The sequence below is a fragment of the Peromyscus californicus genome, unplaced genomic scaffold, assembly GCF_007827085.1.
Source record: "Peromyscus californicus insignis strain IS unplaced genomic scaffold, ASM782708v3 Scaffold_4__1_contigs__length_199733344, whole genome shotgun sequence".
In the NCBI taxonomy this organism is placed as follows: domain Eukaryota; kingdom Metazoa; phylum Chordata; class Mammalia; order Rodentia; family Cricetidae; genus Peromyscus; species Peromyscus californicus.
Genome location: NW_026294562.1, coordinates 171,117,091 through 171,133,869, shown reverse-complemented (window position 1 = coordinate 171,133,869; position 16,779 = coordinate 171,117,091). Strand labels below are relative to the sequence as shown.

At 52.1% G+C, this 16,779-nt stretch overlaps 1 protein-coding gene across 1 annotated transcript in view; it reads left to right on the top strand.

Annotated features, from left to right (window-relative positions):
• The first annotated feature begins 605 nt into the window (after positions 1-605).
• LOC128124078 (CD177 antigen-like) overlaps positions 606-16,779 on the top strand; it is a 93,266-nt gene continuing 77,092 nt past the window's right edge. Inside the window, 14 exon segments of the mRNA XM_052760309.1 lie at positions 606-657; positions 752-892; positions 1,099-1,284; positions 2,541-2,660; positions 2,857-2,976; positions 4,793-4,933; positions 5,047-5,154; positions 5,157-5,231; positions 6,796-6,915; positions 7,117-7,236; positions 13,853-13,993; positions 14,923-15,108; positions 15,212-15,346; positions 15,978-16,157. Of these exon segments, the coding sequence (XP_052616269.1) occupies positions 606-657; positions 752-892; positions 1,099-1,284; positions 2,541-2,660; positions 2,857-2,976; positions 4,793-4,933; positions 5,047-5,154; positions 5,157-5,231; positions 6,796-6,915; positions 7,117-7,236; positions 13,853-13,993; positions 14,923-15,108; positions 15,212-15,346; positions 15,978-16,157 (1,825 nt within the window).

Sequence of the window (16,779 nt, the reverse complement as noted above, 5' to 3'; positions counted from 1 at the left end):
CCTGGGTATGAGGGAGGAGGCTGGAGCCTGGATTCCTGGGTCTGAGGGGAGAGGCTGGGCCTGGAGTCCTGGTTCTGAGGGAGGAGGCTGGAGCCTGGAGTCCTGGGTCTGAGGGAAGAGGCTGGGCCTGGAGTCCTGGGTCTGAGGAAGGAGGGCTGGGGACCTAGAGCTGTGGGTCTGAAGAAGGGTTAAGCCTGGACTCCTAAGTCCGAGGGAAGGGGTTTGGGGTCTGAATCCCTAGGACTGTGGAAAGGAGGGCTGGGTCCTAGACTCCTGGCTCGGAGGAGGGTGTTAGGGTCTAGATCCTTGGGTTAATGGTAAGAAGACTGAGACCAGGACCTTTGAGCCTAAGGGAGGAGGGTCTGGGAGCTGGACCCCTGGTTCTAAGAGATGAAGTCTGGGTCTGTACTCTTCAGTCCAGGGGAAGGAACTATCCAAACAGCCTAGCCTTTCATGTAGTAGACTCAGGGCAGGGCGCCGACCTGGTGTGTATTGCAAGGCAGCACTCCCCATTTCCTGGGCTGCCTTGGGTAATCCTGGGTATAAAAGGATTGCATTTCCTGCTTAAAGAGCACTGGAAGCATTTCTAGCCACAGACTGAAGTCATGAACCTTATGCCAGTGCTGACCCTCCTGGGAGTCACCACTCTGTTACCCTGTATGTGAGAAATCTCACCTGGAAGGGGACGTCTGTCCCAGGAAGTGGCACAAGGTAACCATCTGGTGATATGGAGCTGATCTTCTCATCCCAGGTATATCAGCTCTGAGCTGTCAAAGGGCCATAATCGAGGCTGTGCGGAATGCCTCGCAGCTGCCCCTTGAGTGGAAAACCGGTGAGAGAACCTGTGAGGTCGGTGAGGGTTGCCAAGACCTGGTGATGCTCCTGGAGAATGGTAAGAAACTCCCTGAAGAGACCCGCCCCACGGGCCCTCCGGCATCCTGCATCCCTGGGAGGAGCTCTTCCTCAGCTGCAGGTGCGATCCATCCATGCCCAGTCCTTTCTTTCCTTACATCTCACCTTACCTTGGGATGTCCAAACTCACTCCAGGACCCTGCAATCCCAACCCCCACCTCCACCCGCCTTCCCTTCTCCACCCAGGACCCCGAATAAACTTGCTGATCATCAAGGACTGCGTTCAGGCTGAGGACCAGGAGCCCCGGGTTACCTGGCTCAGGACCGGTCCCGGGCTCTCTATTGTCTCCTACACCCGTGTGTGTCACCATAGTGACTTCTGCAAAGATGTGTCCAGCACTGAGGTTCTTGGGGACCTACCCACACCCACAGGTGCCGCAGGGAGGAAGAATGACGGGGGGGGGGGGGGAGGGATTTGCATAAGGAAGGAGAAGGGATTGGGGAGAGAAATCAGTATACAGGGTTATTCTTTTACAGACACTCACTAGACAACGGAAGTTTGGCCAGCTCACTGGCTCCATCCCAGCCTCGATTGTACCCCTGTCCTTTTTCCTCTTCCAATTCATTCATCCTCCTTGTCTTCCCACCCTCTACTCCCTCCATCCTGCCTCAGAACACTCCTGCCAGCATTTGACAACAGGGTTGGAGCCATGAGTCAGCCATATTTTCTAATGGTGAACCACCAGCCTTCAACCCTGGCGCTCGATCCTACCCCTGTTCTGCCGGCATAGCCCTTCTTTCCATGTGGCCGGGACTGACTCACTGGTGGCTCTCATACATGGATTCTCTGTTTCCTTTCCCTAAGGGGCACTGGCCTCCAACTTTGTTGATTGGTTGGTTTGTTGTATGAGGATGTGGGTGTACCAGTGTGTTCATGTGTGTGCAGGTGTGTGTGTACATCAGCACGTGCGTGTGGGGGATGGTGCATATGCATGTGGATATGTGTAGAAGCCAGAGTCCAACATGGGGTGCCATTCCTCAGAAACCATCCAGTTAGTGTCTTTGAGACCAGGTCTCTCATTGGAACCTAGGCTAGCTCACAGATTAGGGTAGGCTAGCTGACCAGCAAGCCCCAGGGGTCCACTTGCTCCGCCTCTTCAGTTTCAGGGGCTTCAGTGGGCGAGTATACCTAGTTTTATACATGGGTGCTGGGAACTGAACAAAGGTCCTTGTGTTCCCAAGGCATGTCTCCTCAGCCCTGGCCTGGGACTTTATGCTGCCTTTGTTGCTGCTGCATGGCATTTGGGGCTGTGGCATGCTGGAAGATTTGCTGAATAACTGTTGTTGTTGTTGTTTTTTCTTTCACTGCTTAGCAGAAGTTGTGGGTGAAACCATTGGTTCATTCTAGGGCACCCCCCTCTCCTTGATCTAATCTGTATCTACATCCTGTGTCAAAAGCCATCCCTTCCCGAGGCCCTGTGCCTCCTGACCTCAGCCCCAGGGTCTTTGTTGATCTCCCCACACCCTCTGTCCTTGACCCCCCAACTCGACCATAGCCTGAATTCCCTGCAGCTGGACCTGTATGAGGGGAACTGCAGGAGGAGATGTTGGGGAACACAGTGGGGAGGAGGCATCTGAACCAAGCCCAGGGCTTTCCCACCGCCCCTCACTGTGTCCGTCACCTGCAGTCCCAGGGTCCCTGCGCTGCCCACTCTGCCTTTCTAAAGATGGCTGTAAGAATGCACCCGAGCATGTCTGCCCCACAGGCAGCTCACACTGCTACAGAGGAGTCCTCAGGCTCAGGGGAGGTAAGCCTGGACACGGGGACCCTGGGAGAGTGGGCTAGGCATTGATATCCGAGTGTCTGGAGAACAAGGGTAAACTGGGACAGGGCAAAAGACCCAGAGTGGGGCAGGGCTGGCCTCCTGGAGCTGGGCTTGCCTCTGAGGCTTGCATGGTCCTTATGTCTCTGTTTCTGTCTCTCCCCATCTCCTCCTTTCTTAGAGGGCATTGCCACCAGCCTGAAGGTACAGGGCTGCATGCCACAGGCAGGCTGCAACCTGTTTGATGGAACCAAGGTAATTGGACCTATAGATGTGCTTGAGAACTGCGGCCCCCAGTCAGGTGAGTTTCTCATAGGAAAAGGAGGCAAATCACTTGCAGTGCAGCCCGGGACAAAATGGTCCTTGTGGGGTGTGGGACACTCAAAGCCATCCAGCATGGCTAGCCAGCCTGGAGTATCACTCACTCAGATGTGTGTAAGCGCGGGGGAGGGGGGCTGTCCTCCCCTCCAGGGAAGCTGTCCATGTAAAGGAGAGAGGGGGTGTGGCCCAGGAGAGAAAAGTGTTGAGGGAGCTTTGAATAATTCTGGAACAAGTGAGCTCGCATGGCCTGTCCAGGCTCAATGGGAAAGTGCCTGGTGCACAGCCACCTGCTTGGTTGTCCCCATTCTGTACACCCAGACCTGGTGTTATGCTGGGTCTCGCAGTTCATTTTGACCCGCCTCCAGTCTCTCCATCAACTTCTCCCATCCTCATCTATGATACCCAGCAGCCTCGCTCCATTGCAAAGAAAATCAGAGAGAGAATCAAGGGGGTTGGGATATGGCAGAGAATGCAAGAGTAAAGTGGGGGCTCCAGGAGTGTCCCTACTAGTGCATTCACACGCAGCCACAGTGGCATTCACTTGGCAGATGGGGGTGGCGGTGGAGCTTCTCAGAAGGGTTGCAAGGGAAAGAGAAGCTATAGTAGAGATGGAAAATAGATTTAGAGTCTTATCTTCTCTAAGCATGTGGTCTTGTCTGCCCCTGCCTCAGTCTCCTAACAGGCCTGTGTCGGCTTAACCCTCAGAGCTTCAAGGAGAGAGTGTAGAGGGACCTGGGGAGATGGCCCAGCAGAGAAAGTACTTGCCACACAGCATGAAGTCCAGAGTTTGAAACCCCAGCACCATGTAAAACTGAGCATAGCAGCACATATCCAAAACCCTAGACCTGGGGTTGGGAGGGGGAGGGGAAAAACAGATGAATTCCCTGAGTCCCCTGGCTGGCCAATCAGTGAGGTCCAGGTTCAGTGAGAGTCAGAGTGGGAGATACCCATCATCAAGCTCTGCCCTCCACATGCTCGTGACACACCAAGCACACACACACATGCATGTTCATAACCAAGTACACACACACACGCTCACATACACACATGCTCACACACACACACGCTCACACATCCATACACACACATGCATGCACACACAAAAACTTTAGACATTTGAGTGGGTTCCTCAAATGTTCCGTTTGCATTTTATTTGTTTTTTTTTGTACATTTACTTATTTATGTGCGTGTGTTCATGTGCACACACAGGGCCATGCTGTGCAAGTGGAGGTAAGAGGAAAACTTCGTTTTACAGGACTCTCAGGAGACATAACAATGTAGCTTTTGCGTTTTCTCCAGGATTCTCGGCAGACAGGAGTGGTCCTTTCCACAACCCTGCACTCTGAAGACCCTGGAGAAATACTTCCATCTCGAGAAGTAAAATTGCAGTTAGAACTATTTTCTTGTCCAGCATCTAGACCCTTTTCTGGCAAGGCAATAGAGAGTCATTGCAGGGAAAGAAGGCCCCGTAGGAACCCTGGCTCACCTGGGAAGCACGGTCTGCTCTGACCCTGTCTCCATGTCCTCATCTGCCTGTGTCTCTCTAACTTTAGGCCTTCAAGAGGGAACTGAGTTCAACCAACATTAATCTTCATGTTGGCTGGTTTTCCCACAGCTAGATCCGGGGACTTGAGGGCATGGGCTGGATGTCATGGGCACCAAGGCTTCCTGCCTTGAACAGCATGAGAGAAGATTCTGGAAGGGTCCACTTGTTGCTGCCTGTGAATGAAGTCCCACCAAGCAGGATCAGTTCACTACTGAGAGGGATTTGCTCTCTCTCTCTCTCCTCTTTCTAGCTGCAGAGGCTCTGAAATGCCAGCATGGGGCATTGGAGATCACAAGGGATGTATCGCAGCTGCCGCTCCAATGGACAGCTGGCCAGACAACCTATGGTGTTGGTGAAGGCTGCCAAGACACGCTGCTGATGATAGAGAATGGTGAGAAGGGCCCTCTAGGTACAAACACGCCCCCTTTCCTGGCCCTGCCCCCTTAGCTCTGTTGGGCAACTGCCCTGACCTCTGCCTCAACCTGCCCATTTATATCCGTCCAGGGGAGAAGGTGAATTTGGTTCTCACCAAGGGCTGCACGACTGCTGAGGACCAAGAGGCCAAAGTCACAGAGCACAGGACTGGCCCGGGGCTGTCTGTCACCTCCTACACCCCATGTGCCACCTAGGACACCTCTGCAATGGCCTGTCTACCACAGCCCCTCTTTGGGCTCCACCCCCTGTGACAAGTGAGGGCATCAGGGGGAAGCTGGGTGCTGGGGAGAGAGGCAGGGTGCCAGCTGCTGAAGTGCCTTTTGAGGGAAGACATTCATTTACAGACTCTCCCTTGCTGGACAGCACCCAGCCAGCTCACTTCCTCCACTTTGCCTGCTCTTGCTTTCTCCACAGCCCACAGTTCCCAGTCCCTCCTCTTCAGGGCCCTTCCCTCCTCTTCAGGGCCCTTCCCTCCTCTTCAGGGCCCTTCCCTCTCCCACCTTCTGCATTCCCTCATCTGCACTTCCCTGAGACCCACAACTCCAAACTCCCCTGGCTGACCTCTTCTAGCAACCCTGAACGAAGTGGATTTCCTTTTTTTTTTTTTTTTTTTTTTAAAGATCCTATTTTTAGGGGTGTGTGTGTGTGTGTGTGTGTGTGTGTGTGTGTGTGTGTGTGTGTGTGTCCAGAAGAGGACATTGGGTCCCCTGAAGATGGAGTTATAGGTTGTTGTAAGCCTCCCAACATGGGTGCTAGGAGCCACACTTGAGTCCTCTGCAAGGGTGTTATCCTTTTTTTTTTTTTTAATTTATTTTACATCCTGGCCAAAGTTTCCCCTCCCTCATCTACTCCCAGCCCCTCTCCCCCACCCCGCATTCCACTCCTCCTCCATTTCTGCTCAGGAAAGGCAGGCCTCCCATGGACATCAACACAGCATGCCACATCAAATGGTGGTGAGACTAAGCACCTCCCCATGTATTAAGTATGAAGAGCAGGGTCCCAAAAGCCAGCAACAGAGTCAGAGACAGGCCCTGCTGGCACTGGTGTTATCCATTCTTAACTGCTGAGCTGTCTCTCCAGCAACAGATCGTTTTGTATTCTCTTTTCTTTTATTTAAATTATGAGTGGGGGTTGCCCACGTGCACCAGTGAGTCTGTGGAGTACAACCCACGTGAATCTGTTCTGCCCTCCAACATGTGGGTCCCAGGGATTGAACTCAGGCTGTCTGGCTTGGTGGCAGGTTCTTCTCCTGAACCATCTCACTGACCCCCTGGGTGGGTTTCCTGCCAAACTCCCAGCCTCACACTACAGTCCTGAGCAGCTCTGCTTTTCTTGTGTATTTGCCCTCTTTCCATATGGCTGACTTTGGTTCACTCGTATCTCATTTGGGACTTTCCCATTTCTTCTTCCTACTGGACAATGGGTTGGGACTTTCCACAATCCTTGTCAGGTGGTAAACTGGTAGGCTTCATGTTTCTGTGTTCTGGAATATTTTGTTATGAGGGGGTTTTTCTTAACTATTTAGTAAAAGTTGTAAAGCCACTGGCTGCTTCTGCGCCCCTCCCCCTTACTCAGTGAAGTCTGTGGCTAGCCCCAAAGGTCCCCACATGCTGCTCTTCCTACACCCAGTCCCAGGGTCTCTGCAGGCTTCCCCTGTCCTCCTAATCACAGCCCCAGTCCCTGTAGTCAGGCCTGCATGAGAGGAGGAGCCCAGGAGGGCTTGCTAGGAAAAGTGAGGCATGTTGGGGAACTAAGAAGGGATATCTGATCCAAACCCAGAGCTTCCCACTGACCCTCACTGCGTCTCTTGCCTCCCAGTCCCAGGAACCACACGCTGCCCACTCTGCTTTTCTACCCATGGCTGTGAGAATCCACCCAAGCAGGTCTGCCCTGCAGGCAGCACACACTGCTACAGTGGAGTCCTCAGCCTCAGGGGAGGTAAGCCTGGATGGAGGACCCTGCGCGACTGAACATGGTGGGCTGGGAGTGGGGATCTGGGTGTCTGGGGAGGAAAGGTAAACTGAGTGAAGGAAAGAGCCTCAAGGAGTGTGAAACTAACCTCCCAGAGCTGGACTTGCCTCCGAGGCTCGCATGACCTACGTGTGTGAGGTCTCTCTCTCCCCTCTCCTCCTGTCCTAGGGGAGATCATCTCCAATCTGAGGGTGCAGGGCTGCATGTCCCAGCCAGGCTGCAATCTGTTCAATGGCACCCAGACAATTGGACCCATGTATGTACGTGAGGACTGCAGTCCTCAGAAAGGTGAGAAGCATATGGGAAAAAGTAAGCCACACCTTACACTGCGACCTCAAGGCAAGATGATCCTTATGGGGTGTGGGACACCAAAAGTTATCAACTGAGACAGCCACCCCGACATTTAAATGAGCATCATCCTTTCAGCCATGGACACAGGAAGTAATTCTCCACGGTTAGAGGAGGTTGGGAGGTAGAGAGCCGGATAGAGGAGTATGGTGGTATTTTATTTGTACTGAAATGTGATTTTAATTGTATGTTAATAAATAAAGTTGCCCGGGGGTCAGAGCTATTAGAGCCATAGCAAGAGCATGGCGGTGGTGGCGCACACCTTTAATCCCAGCACTTGGTAGACAAAGCTAGGTAGATCTCTGTGTGTTCAAGGATACAGCCAGCATTGGAGACACACGCCTTTAATCTCAATACCAACCATAGAAGACCTGGAAGTCTCTACAGACAGGCAATGACGAGGCAGTCATGTGTTTGGGTTTACAACCAATGAGAAGGCAGAATAGAAAGACTATATAAAGACAAACACATAGGAAGTAGGTCCTTTTTTTGGAGAACTCTCTTGACTGAAGAGGATCACTGAAGCAGGAAAGGTAAGGCTCTTAGCTCTGACCTCTTGACTTTATTCTCTGAATCGGCTCTGTGTTTCTTATTTAATAAGACAGTTGGTTACATCTACAGAGGTGTCCTGTTGAGAAAGGGAGGCAGTGTGGCCCAAAGCACGGAGACAACAAGTCCATTGGGGAGAGCATTAAATAAGTTTGAGAAAACTGAACTTGGGTGACCCGTCCATGTGTGAGGTGAGATGTAAGGAGGACAATTGGGGTGCACAGTGGTCACCTTGCTACTGTCAGCATCCTGGCACCTGGCCGGGTTCATTTGGAACACAAGTGTTTATTTCTGATTACATTTCCATGTACCCTGACCTTTGGTCACCCCATATATCCCACTTCACTTAGATGACCCCCCATTCTCTGCATCTCCTTTCATCCCCATTCATGAGGGTGTAGAACTCCAGTGGCCTTGCTCCATGGGAAAGAAAATCTTAAGAATGGGTGGGTATAGTTGGAATTTTCTTTGGGCCTCCACCCAGCTCCCAAATAAAGACATAGTGACTTGTTATTAATTATGGATGCTCAGCCTTAGCTTAGGCTTGTCCCACTAGCTCTTTTAACTTAAACTGTTTCTATTCATCTATGTTTTGCCTCAGGGCTTTTTACCTTTCTTTTTTCTGTATGTGCTACTTTCCCACTTCCTCCTTGTCTGGCCCCTGGCGTCTCTTTCCTTTCTCCCCACCTTTCCCCGACCCCAGCCTAAATTCCTCCTCCTACTTATTCTCGCTGCCTGGAAGTCCCACCTATACCTCCTCCCTTACTATTCAGCTTTTTATTAGATCAATCAGATGCCTTAGGCAGGCAAGGTAAGATAGCAACACATCTTTACATAGTTAAACAGAGATTCTACAACATAAACAAATGCAGCACACCTTCACCTAAATAAACAAATATTCCTCAGCATGAACAAATGCAAACATCTTTACATAGTAAATAAATATTTCACAGCATAAACTAATGCAGCACATCTTAGGGGCCTCCTGGGCTGTGCGGGGGAGATACCTCCGCTTGGTCATTCTGAGCTGAGGCAGTACTGAATATGGGACCCACAACTGGCAGAGATTGACGATGGTGTCAAAAAGAGCTCTGTCAAGGAGGTGACTTGTCTTAGCTTTCCTGGTAGAAACGGCTTGTCAGTCACTGCGGAGAGTGTAGATGGATTTTTCTTTTGGGGCCACCAGCTCACAGAAAATGGCATGGAGACTTATTATTAATTATGAAAGCTCGGCCTTAGGTTAGGCTTGTCTCTAACTAGCTCTTATAACTTCAATTTACCCATAACTTTTAATCTATATTCTTCCGCACACTTGTTACCTCATCTCTCCATTGTGCCCATCCTGGCTGTCTGTAGCTGGAGTTTTCTCCAGTCCTGCCTGGCCCACGATCAGGACAAATCTCTCTCACCCGCCAGTCCCGCAGCTACTCAGATCCAACTGAGTAAACACACAGAGACTTATATTGCTTACAAACTGTATGGCCATGTCAGGCTTCTTGTTATCTAGTTCTTTTATCTTAAATTAATTCATATCTATTAGTCTATAAGTTGACACGTGGCTCGTGGCTTACCGGTACTTGCATCTCACTTGTCATGGCAGCGGCTGGCAGCGTCTCTCTGACTCAGCTTTCCACTTCCCAGCATTCTCCTCTTTCCTTGTCCCACCTATACTTTCTGCCTGGCTACTGGCCAATCAGTGTTTTATTTATCAACCAATCAGAACAACACATTTAACATCCCACAGCAGTTGTCCCCCATCTGGATGGGGACTCCATCTCTCTTCTTCCCAGAGTCCTCTCTGTCCAGGAGTCCCACCTATACCTCCTTGTCGTGTCCACCTCGACCAGCAAGGAAGATGCAACACCAGGCTCTTCTCCAAGCAGTTTATTCAGGAACCTTGAACAATCTTCTGACTCCAGGGAAAGCCATCTTCTCTCTCTCTCTGACCCTGGGGAAAGCCAGCCAACGCCCTTTATAGCCTCTGGGCAACCAACCCCATAGTGCCACGTGGACAATGCCGATAGGGTCAGACATACGCAAGCAAGCCAATTAGGTCCAGGTGCACGGAAGCAAGCCAGATCCTAGCCTTAGCCAAATAAGGAGTTGATTATCCCAGAGAACACCTGCCATCGGGAAGGCAGAAGCCGGACGCCGGCGCCATCTTTGAGGCACGGCCGTGCACGGCTCTCTATATCTTCTGCCTAGCTATTGGCCATTTAACGTTTTATTAAACCAATCACAGTGACACATCTGCACACAATGTAAGGGAGTTCCACACCAGGAGAGGGCTCTATGAGTAAGAGTATTTGCTGTGTGAACATGAGGACGTGAGTCCATATCATTCCCCTACAAAGGTGGGCATGGCCACACACACACACACACACACACACACACACACACACACACACACACAGCTGTAACCCAGTGCTGTGGGAAGCAGAGACAGGAGACTCCTGCTGATTGCTATCTCCAGGTCAATGACAGACACTATCTCAAGGGAGGGAATAAGATGAAAAGCAATAGAAAAGGACATTTCACATTCTCCTCTGGCCTTTGCACGCGTGTGCGCGTGCGCACACACACACACACACACACACACACACACACACACACACACACACAGAGAGAGAGAGAGAGAGAGAGAGAGAGAGAGAGAGAGAGAGAGAGAGAGAGAGAGCAAAATCCCATACACATAAGAGTAACTTTTTTAAAAAGAGAAAACACATTCCACATACACTATGTATACCACACAATGCACACAACAGCCTCACAGATGCACCACACTGTGCTTCATAATCCTGTCTCCTGCATTTTGGATCCTGTGTTCCTCGTATACATGGAAACCCCAGAAACCTCATGTGCCCGCACCCACATAGAACCCATAGTGCACTATACACACAGCTCATGCTACAGGCCACCCACAAACTAAATACTGACAATACAGAACACCCACCTCACCCAACACACATACAAAGCTACACCACAAATCACACATCTGCACACACCACATGTGCACCCCTCACATCCCAAATAGCATACAGAGAAACCCCATGCAAGCTGCATAAAACACAGCCATTATCCTGCAGGTAGTGAGCTCTTGGCATTGGAACCAAGCCTTGGAGGAGCATCGCCATCCCAGGCTGGGTTCAGCTGGGCAGTTTAGCAAACATTTACTGGGGATCAGCAAAAGCCAGTGGCAGATGCTAGAAGCACAGGATGTGTCGAGTAGGGAGGTCTGGGGGAACAGAACAGCTCGTGCAAAGGTTCAGGAGTGAGAGAGCGTTAGGTGTGAGCTGTGTGATTGCCCACGGCAGACCGTTTTGAAGATGAACCAAAGAGTGAGATCATGGAAGCCACTGCCCAGCTGTTAAGAACCTCGAGTCTACATTGGAGAGAAGAGGAGTCCCAAACACCATTTGAATGTCAAAACTGCAGTTCCCTGAGCCTCTTAGACCAGGCTGAGGAGGGTGGAGGGAATGCTCTGTGACACTGGGGACAGGAGCCTGTGAAGTACCTAGAGGTGGCCCATGTGCCTGTCATATTCCATGTCTGTACTGACACACCATTGGTCACCAGAACCCTGCTTGGTCCATAGGGAGGCAGTGCTTGATTAACAGTGACGCTCTACTGCCTCTGCCTTCCTCCCCTTGCTGTCCCCAGAGCACATCCTCTGTCTTCCATTAGTCCCTGACACTGTCATCCCCCTAGCCTTAAGGGCTGTTTCTGTGTCATAGTGACCAGGCAGAGAGGAGGAGGATGCGACCATGAAGAAGTAGGAAGGATAGGTCACATGGGGGCCCGGGGGCCATTTTAAGACAACAGATTTTATTCTGGGAGAGATGGGGACCTAACAGAAGTTTCTGCCTTCCCAGGGCTTCTCGGGGTTTCTCAGAGGCCTGACATGATTGCCTTATCCTTTAAGAGGATTCCAGTTATTGGTGGTAAATAGGTAGAGGAGAAGTGAAGGGGGGCTCAGAGAGACCCATGACAGTCAGGCAGCATCTGGGATCTTGCAGCCGGATCTTGCAGCACTTTCGAGGTGGTGACAGCCCTAGGGTTCTGCAATGCTGTGCAGCCTAAGCCACAGGGTTTCCTGGAGAAGGCAGCATGGGCTAGAGAGAAAACGTGGATGAGAATCCGGTGGCTATGCTCCTTGTGCTACAGGGGAAAGAGGCCACCTTTGAGCAAATGGGGAGGGTGTGGAGGGGTGGAGCAGGGAGAGTGCACATCTGGTTTGCAGGAGCACAGCAGCTGGAGCTGCACATCTGTCACCTGGGAAGTGAGGAAATGGCCAGCACCCCCTGTGAGCCAGCAAGAAGGCTGGGGTGCTAGTGGACACACAGTCCCAGCTCTAAGAATTTCTTCATCACAGGGTACTCGACATTATGTGATGATCATGTCAGGTCCTTAGGGAAGGCCAACTTCAAGGTCCTCAAACTAGACTGCTGTGTTCAACCCTGACCCTAAGGGGACAGAGAGCCTGAATTCTGAGTCCAGCTCTGCCACCTAATGCCAGGTGACATTGGGCAAAGTCCTCAGCACTTACTGCTCTGCTTCCCTGCCTTGAGATGCTGCCACTTGCTGTGGGTTGTGGTGGGGAAATGAGACAGTCCAGTGGGCAGTGAAGATAGGGCTGCTCTGCAATCCCAGCGCTCCAGAGGCAGAGGCTAGAGGGCTGCCAGCTGGAGGCCAGCCTGGACCACACAGCAGAGCTGCCACACACACACACACACACACACACACACACACACACACATGCACACGCACACGCACACGCACACGCACACGCGTGCACACACACACACACACACACACACACACACACACACGGAGACACAGTGGGCTCATCTGTGGAGAGCCACTTCTGTACCCTAGCACCCAGCAGACCCAGTGCTCACTAGAGGTGGATCCAGAGGTTTGTTTGTAATCTAGGGCTTCTCAGTCCAAAGAAATGTCTAAGGATGGGGAGATGGCCCAGTCAGTAGGTGTTTGTTATGCAAACATGAAAATCTGAGTCCAATTCCTAGAATCCATGTTGAGGGAGGGAGGGAGGGAGAGAAGGAGGGAGAGGAGGAGAGAGAGAGAGAGAGAGAGAGAGAGAGAGAGAGAGAGAGAGAGAGAGAGGGTGGAACATGCTTGTAATCCCAGGCCTGGCAAGGCAGTGATGGACAGACCCCCAGGACTTGCTGGCCAGCCCTCCTCGCCTACTTTGCCTTACTTCAAGAGCTTCAGATCATTGAGAGATCCTGTCTCCAAAAACAGAGTTGCTGAGAGGGCTAAGCAGGTTAAAGCACTCCCTGGGTCTCATGTGGCAGGAGAGAACTAACTCCCAAAGTTGTGGCACACATACAGAAACACATATATGCACACACACACACACACACACACACACACACACACACACACACACACACACACTTCAATGTAATAAAAGTTATATAAGTAAAAAAGGAGAAGGTAGGCTAGGGAGATAACAAAATAAAAGTACATGCTGCAGAGAAGCAAGATGTGTAACTCCTCCAAGATGGCAGCTGGGGCTTCCTCTGGCTTCTACATGCACACACACACACACACACACACACACACACACACACACACACACGCACACACGTACACCCACACACATGAACAGGCATACACACATGTGTACACACACAAAGACACACAGAGAGAAAGAGAAGGCTCCAGGCCACCTTGCTCATTATTCTAAGGAGGACATGAAGCAGATGGGGAGTAGAGAACGGCTGAAGGGGAGCCATCTGTGGAGGAGCAAGCCTTCCTCAGGAGGCTCTGAGAAGGGCAGGTGTTCAGGGAGGAAGAGGGTGAACAGAGCTGCACACTTGGAAGCCTTGATTCTGAGTCCCTTCTTAATGCAGACAGGGAGGTCACAGCCAGAGCACTGGGAGTATGAGTCAGAGTGTGATGGCCTCCCTTAGCCCGAACACTGCAGGGACAGATGTGGTGCCTCCCTGACTCTCCCAAGCCCTGGTGGTTTTCCTCTCCACAGGTACTCTGACCTGTTACAAGGGGATCATGAGGAAATCTGGCAGTGGCTTTGCTGAAACAGCTGTAGCGTGGTCTGCACCGTCGACCCTGGTGTGTGAACCTGAGGAGTTATGTCAGGAGACTCTCCTGCTGGTGGACGTAGGTGTGTGTGATGAGATGGACGGCCTCTCGCCCGTACAGCCAGCCCAGCCCTGCCCTGGATTGTGTGCCCTGCAGTTCCTGCCCAGCTCCTCTCTCTGTGCCTTGTCTTGCTGGACAGTGGTGTAAGGTAGCCCCAAGCCCAGAAATGAGAATGGTGCTGTAAAAACCCAAGGGACCCTGATGACCTCCATCATTTGAAGGAGGATCATTTGGTACAGTGCCTGCTTAGCATGCATAAAGCCCTGAGTTTGATTCCTGATACCAGGTAAACTGGGCTTGCCTGTAATCCCAGGGCTGGGAGGGAAGAGACAGTTAAATTGAAATTCAATGCCATCCACACCTATACAGTTAATTCAAGACCTGGCTGGGCTATCCTAGACTCTCAGAGAGAGAACAAGAGAGTGAGGCAAAGAGCTAGAGAAACAGAGAGAGGAGGGGAGGGAGGGATGGTGGAGTGGGGAGGGGAGAAGAGGGACGGGGTGGGGGCGTGGTGGGGGGGGAGGGGAGAAGAGCTACAAGGTGGGGACCTGGTGGGGAGTCTAACACCTGTTTGGGGATCAGCCTTTTGCAGCTTTACAGGGAAGTGGGAAAGGAGAGAAGCAGACCACAGGGAGCCAGCTGTGGGTGTGAAGGGCAGAGTGTGGAGAGAAATCCAGCAGGGTAGAGGAGATGGTGAGCAGAGTGAGGCTGCAGCCTGTAGGAGGGGCTCAGGGCAGACTGTGGAGACTGTTCAACAGGATGTGCAGGGGCAGGGCAGAAGGAGCCAGGCTTGTGCTGCAGGCTTTGGCTGACACAGGACATGCTGTGTCCCATTGTCCCTGGGCGTTGTGCTCTCCCTGTGACTGGGAACATCAGGGGACCCAAGAAGTGGCCCCCAGGCCTGGCCATCCTCCCCATCCAAGCCTGGCTTTCATTCTCTTATACCAGCAGGACCAAAAACACTCCTAATAGGGAGCAAAGGCTGCATCAGGCCTGGGGCAGAGGACAGTGCCGGTGTCTCCATACACTCCCGGCCCCCTGGAATACTGGTGGCTTCCTATTCACGCTTCTGTTCCTCCAACCTGTGCAACGAAGCCAGCAGCAGCAGCATCCTGCTGAGCCCCCTCCCTCGTCCAAGTATGGGATCCGGGGACATGGAAGGACCCAGACATTTGGGAGTTAAGCTGGTGGCTGTAGCTGAGAGCATGCAGTGCATCCCAGTCCTTCTCTCTGTCCTCAGCTGTCCTTCCCCCTAGAGACCTGCAGTGTCCAGTGTGTGTGGAGTTATTTGGATCCTGCTTCAATGACACCAACTTTGTGGCCTACCCTCAGGGTAACACTCACTGTTATAATGGTGACATTGTGCTCCAGGGAGGTGAGTGCTGAAGGCTAGGCTGCAGGATTGGAAGAGGCAGGACCAGGGCTCCAGGGTTGAGGATGGAGGGTTGTTCCCTAACTTCTAGGTCTGAGGGAGAAGAGATGAGGTTGCCTCAGATGGAAGAGGGATGGGCCGGGACCACTGGGTCTAAGAAAAGAGGTTTGTGGCCAAGACTCATCTGAAGGAAGAGTTGAGGCCTGGAATCCATGGTCTGAGGGAGGATTACAGGAGTCTGGACTCATTAGGATGAGGGAAGAGGGCTGGGACCCAAAACCTGAGGTCTGAGGGAGGAGGGCTGGGTCTGGACCCTGGGTCTGAGGGAGGAGGGCTGGGCCTGATTCCCTGGGTCTGAGGGAGGAGGGCTGGCCTGGACCCCTGGGTCTGAGGGAAGAGGGCTGGTACCCAAAACCTGAGGTCTGAGGGAGGAGGGCTGGGCCTGGACTCATGAGGCTGAGGGTTGGGCCTTTAGCCTATCAGGGAGTAGAGCTGGGCCCTGGAGTCCTGGATGGAGGAAGGAAGGCGGGGTTAGATTCATGGTCTGGGGAAAAAGGATGGGGCTGGGATTCCTGGGTCTGAGTTTCCCAGCACAGCTGGATTGTATAACCTGTAAGTGCCCTTCACCCTCCAGGTGGCCTGTCTTCCACAATGAGCATTCAGGGATGCATGTCCTCACCTGGTAAAACTTTACTGGGGGACTCCAAAACAATTGGGATCTTCTCTGCAAAGGAACTCTCTGAGGAGGAAAATGATGAAAAGCCTCTGGATGGAGGTGCCTCAGCCCCTTCCCTCGCCTGGGTGTTAGGGCTGGGTGTTAGTTTTTCGGCTGCGTTGTGTGCTTACCCTGCAAGGAAATGCCACGAAACACGACAGAATCCGCTAACAAGGGTTTTATTAAAGGTAAAGGGACAGAGAGTGAACAGGCCTGCGGGAAACACGTGTGTAGAGAAGAAGGAACTGGGAACATGGTGCCAGATTTTTAAAGGCTGGGCATGGACAGATCAGCATCACTACTACACGCAAGCACGTACGTAGATCGCATGGCCACATTGCGCGCCTACGTGACTAGTGGGACATCACAGATCTTGGTCACGCGAGATGCCCTGACCCGGAAATGGCTATCCTGGCCTGGGCCTGGCTAGGCTGAAGTGTCCACCAGGCATATGCAAACACACCTGACCATGTGGGCTTTTTGTAAATCTTTCATCCCTGACTCTTCCTTTTTTAAAAAAGAAAAAAATTGTGGTTGACTGGGTATGGGGGCTTTCAGCTGAATAGTGGGCGTTGGTTGGCTCTTGGGGGCAGGGGGATGAGAGGGTATCTTGTGAAGTCCTGGGATGATGGTGGGCAGGTCCTGGAATGAAGTTCTGCCGTCCCCTCGTTCTGCGGCTGTCCATCCGTGCTGTGGCTGGGAACCTTCTGTTTGACAAGAT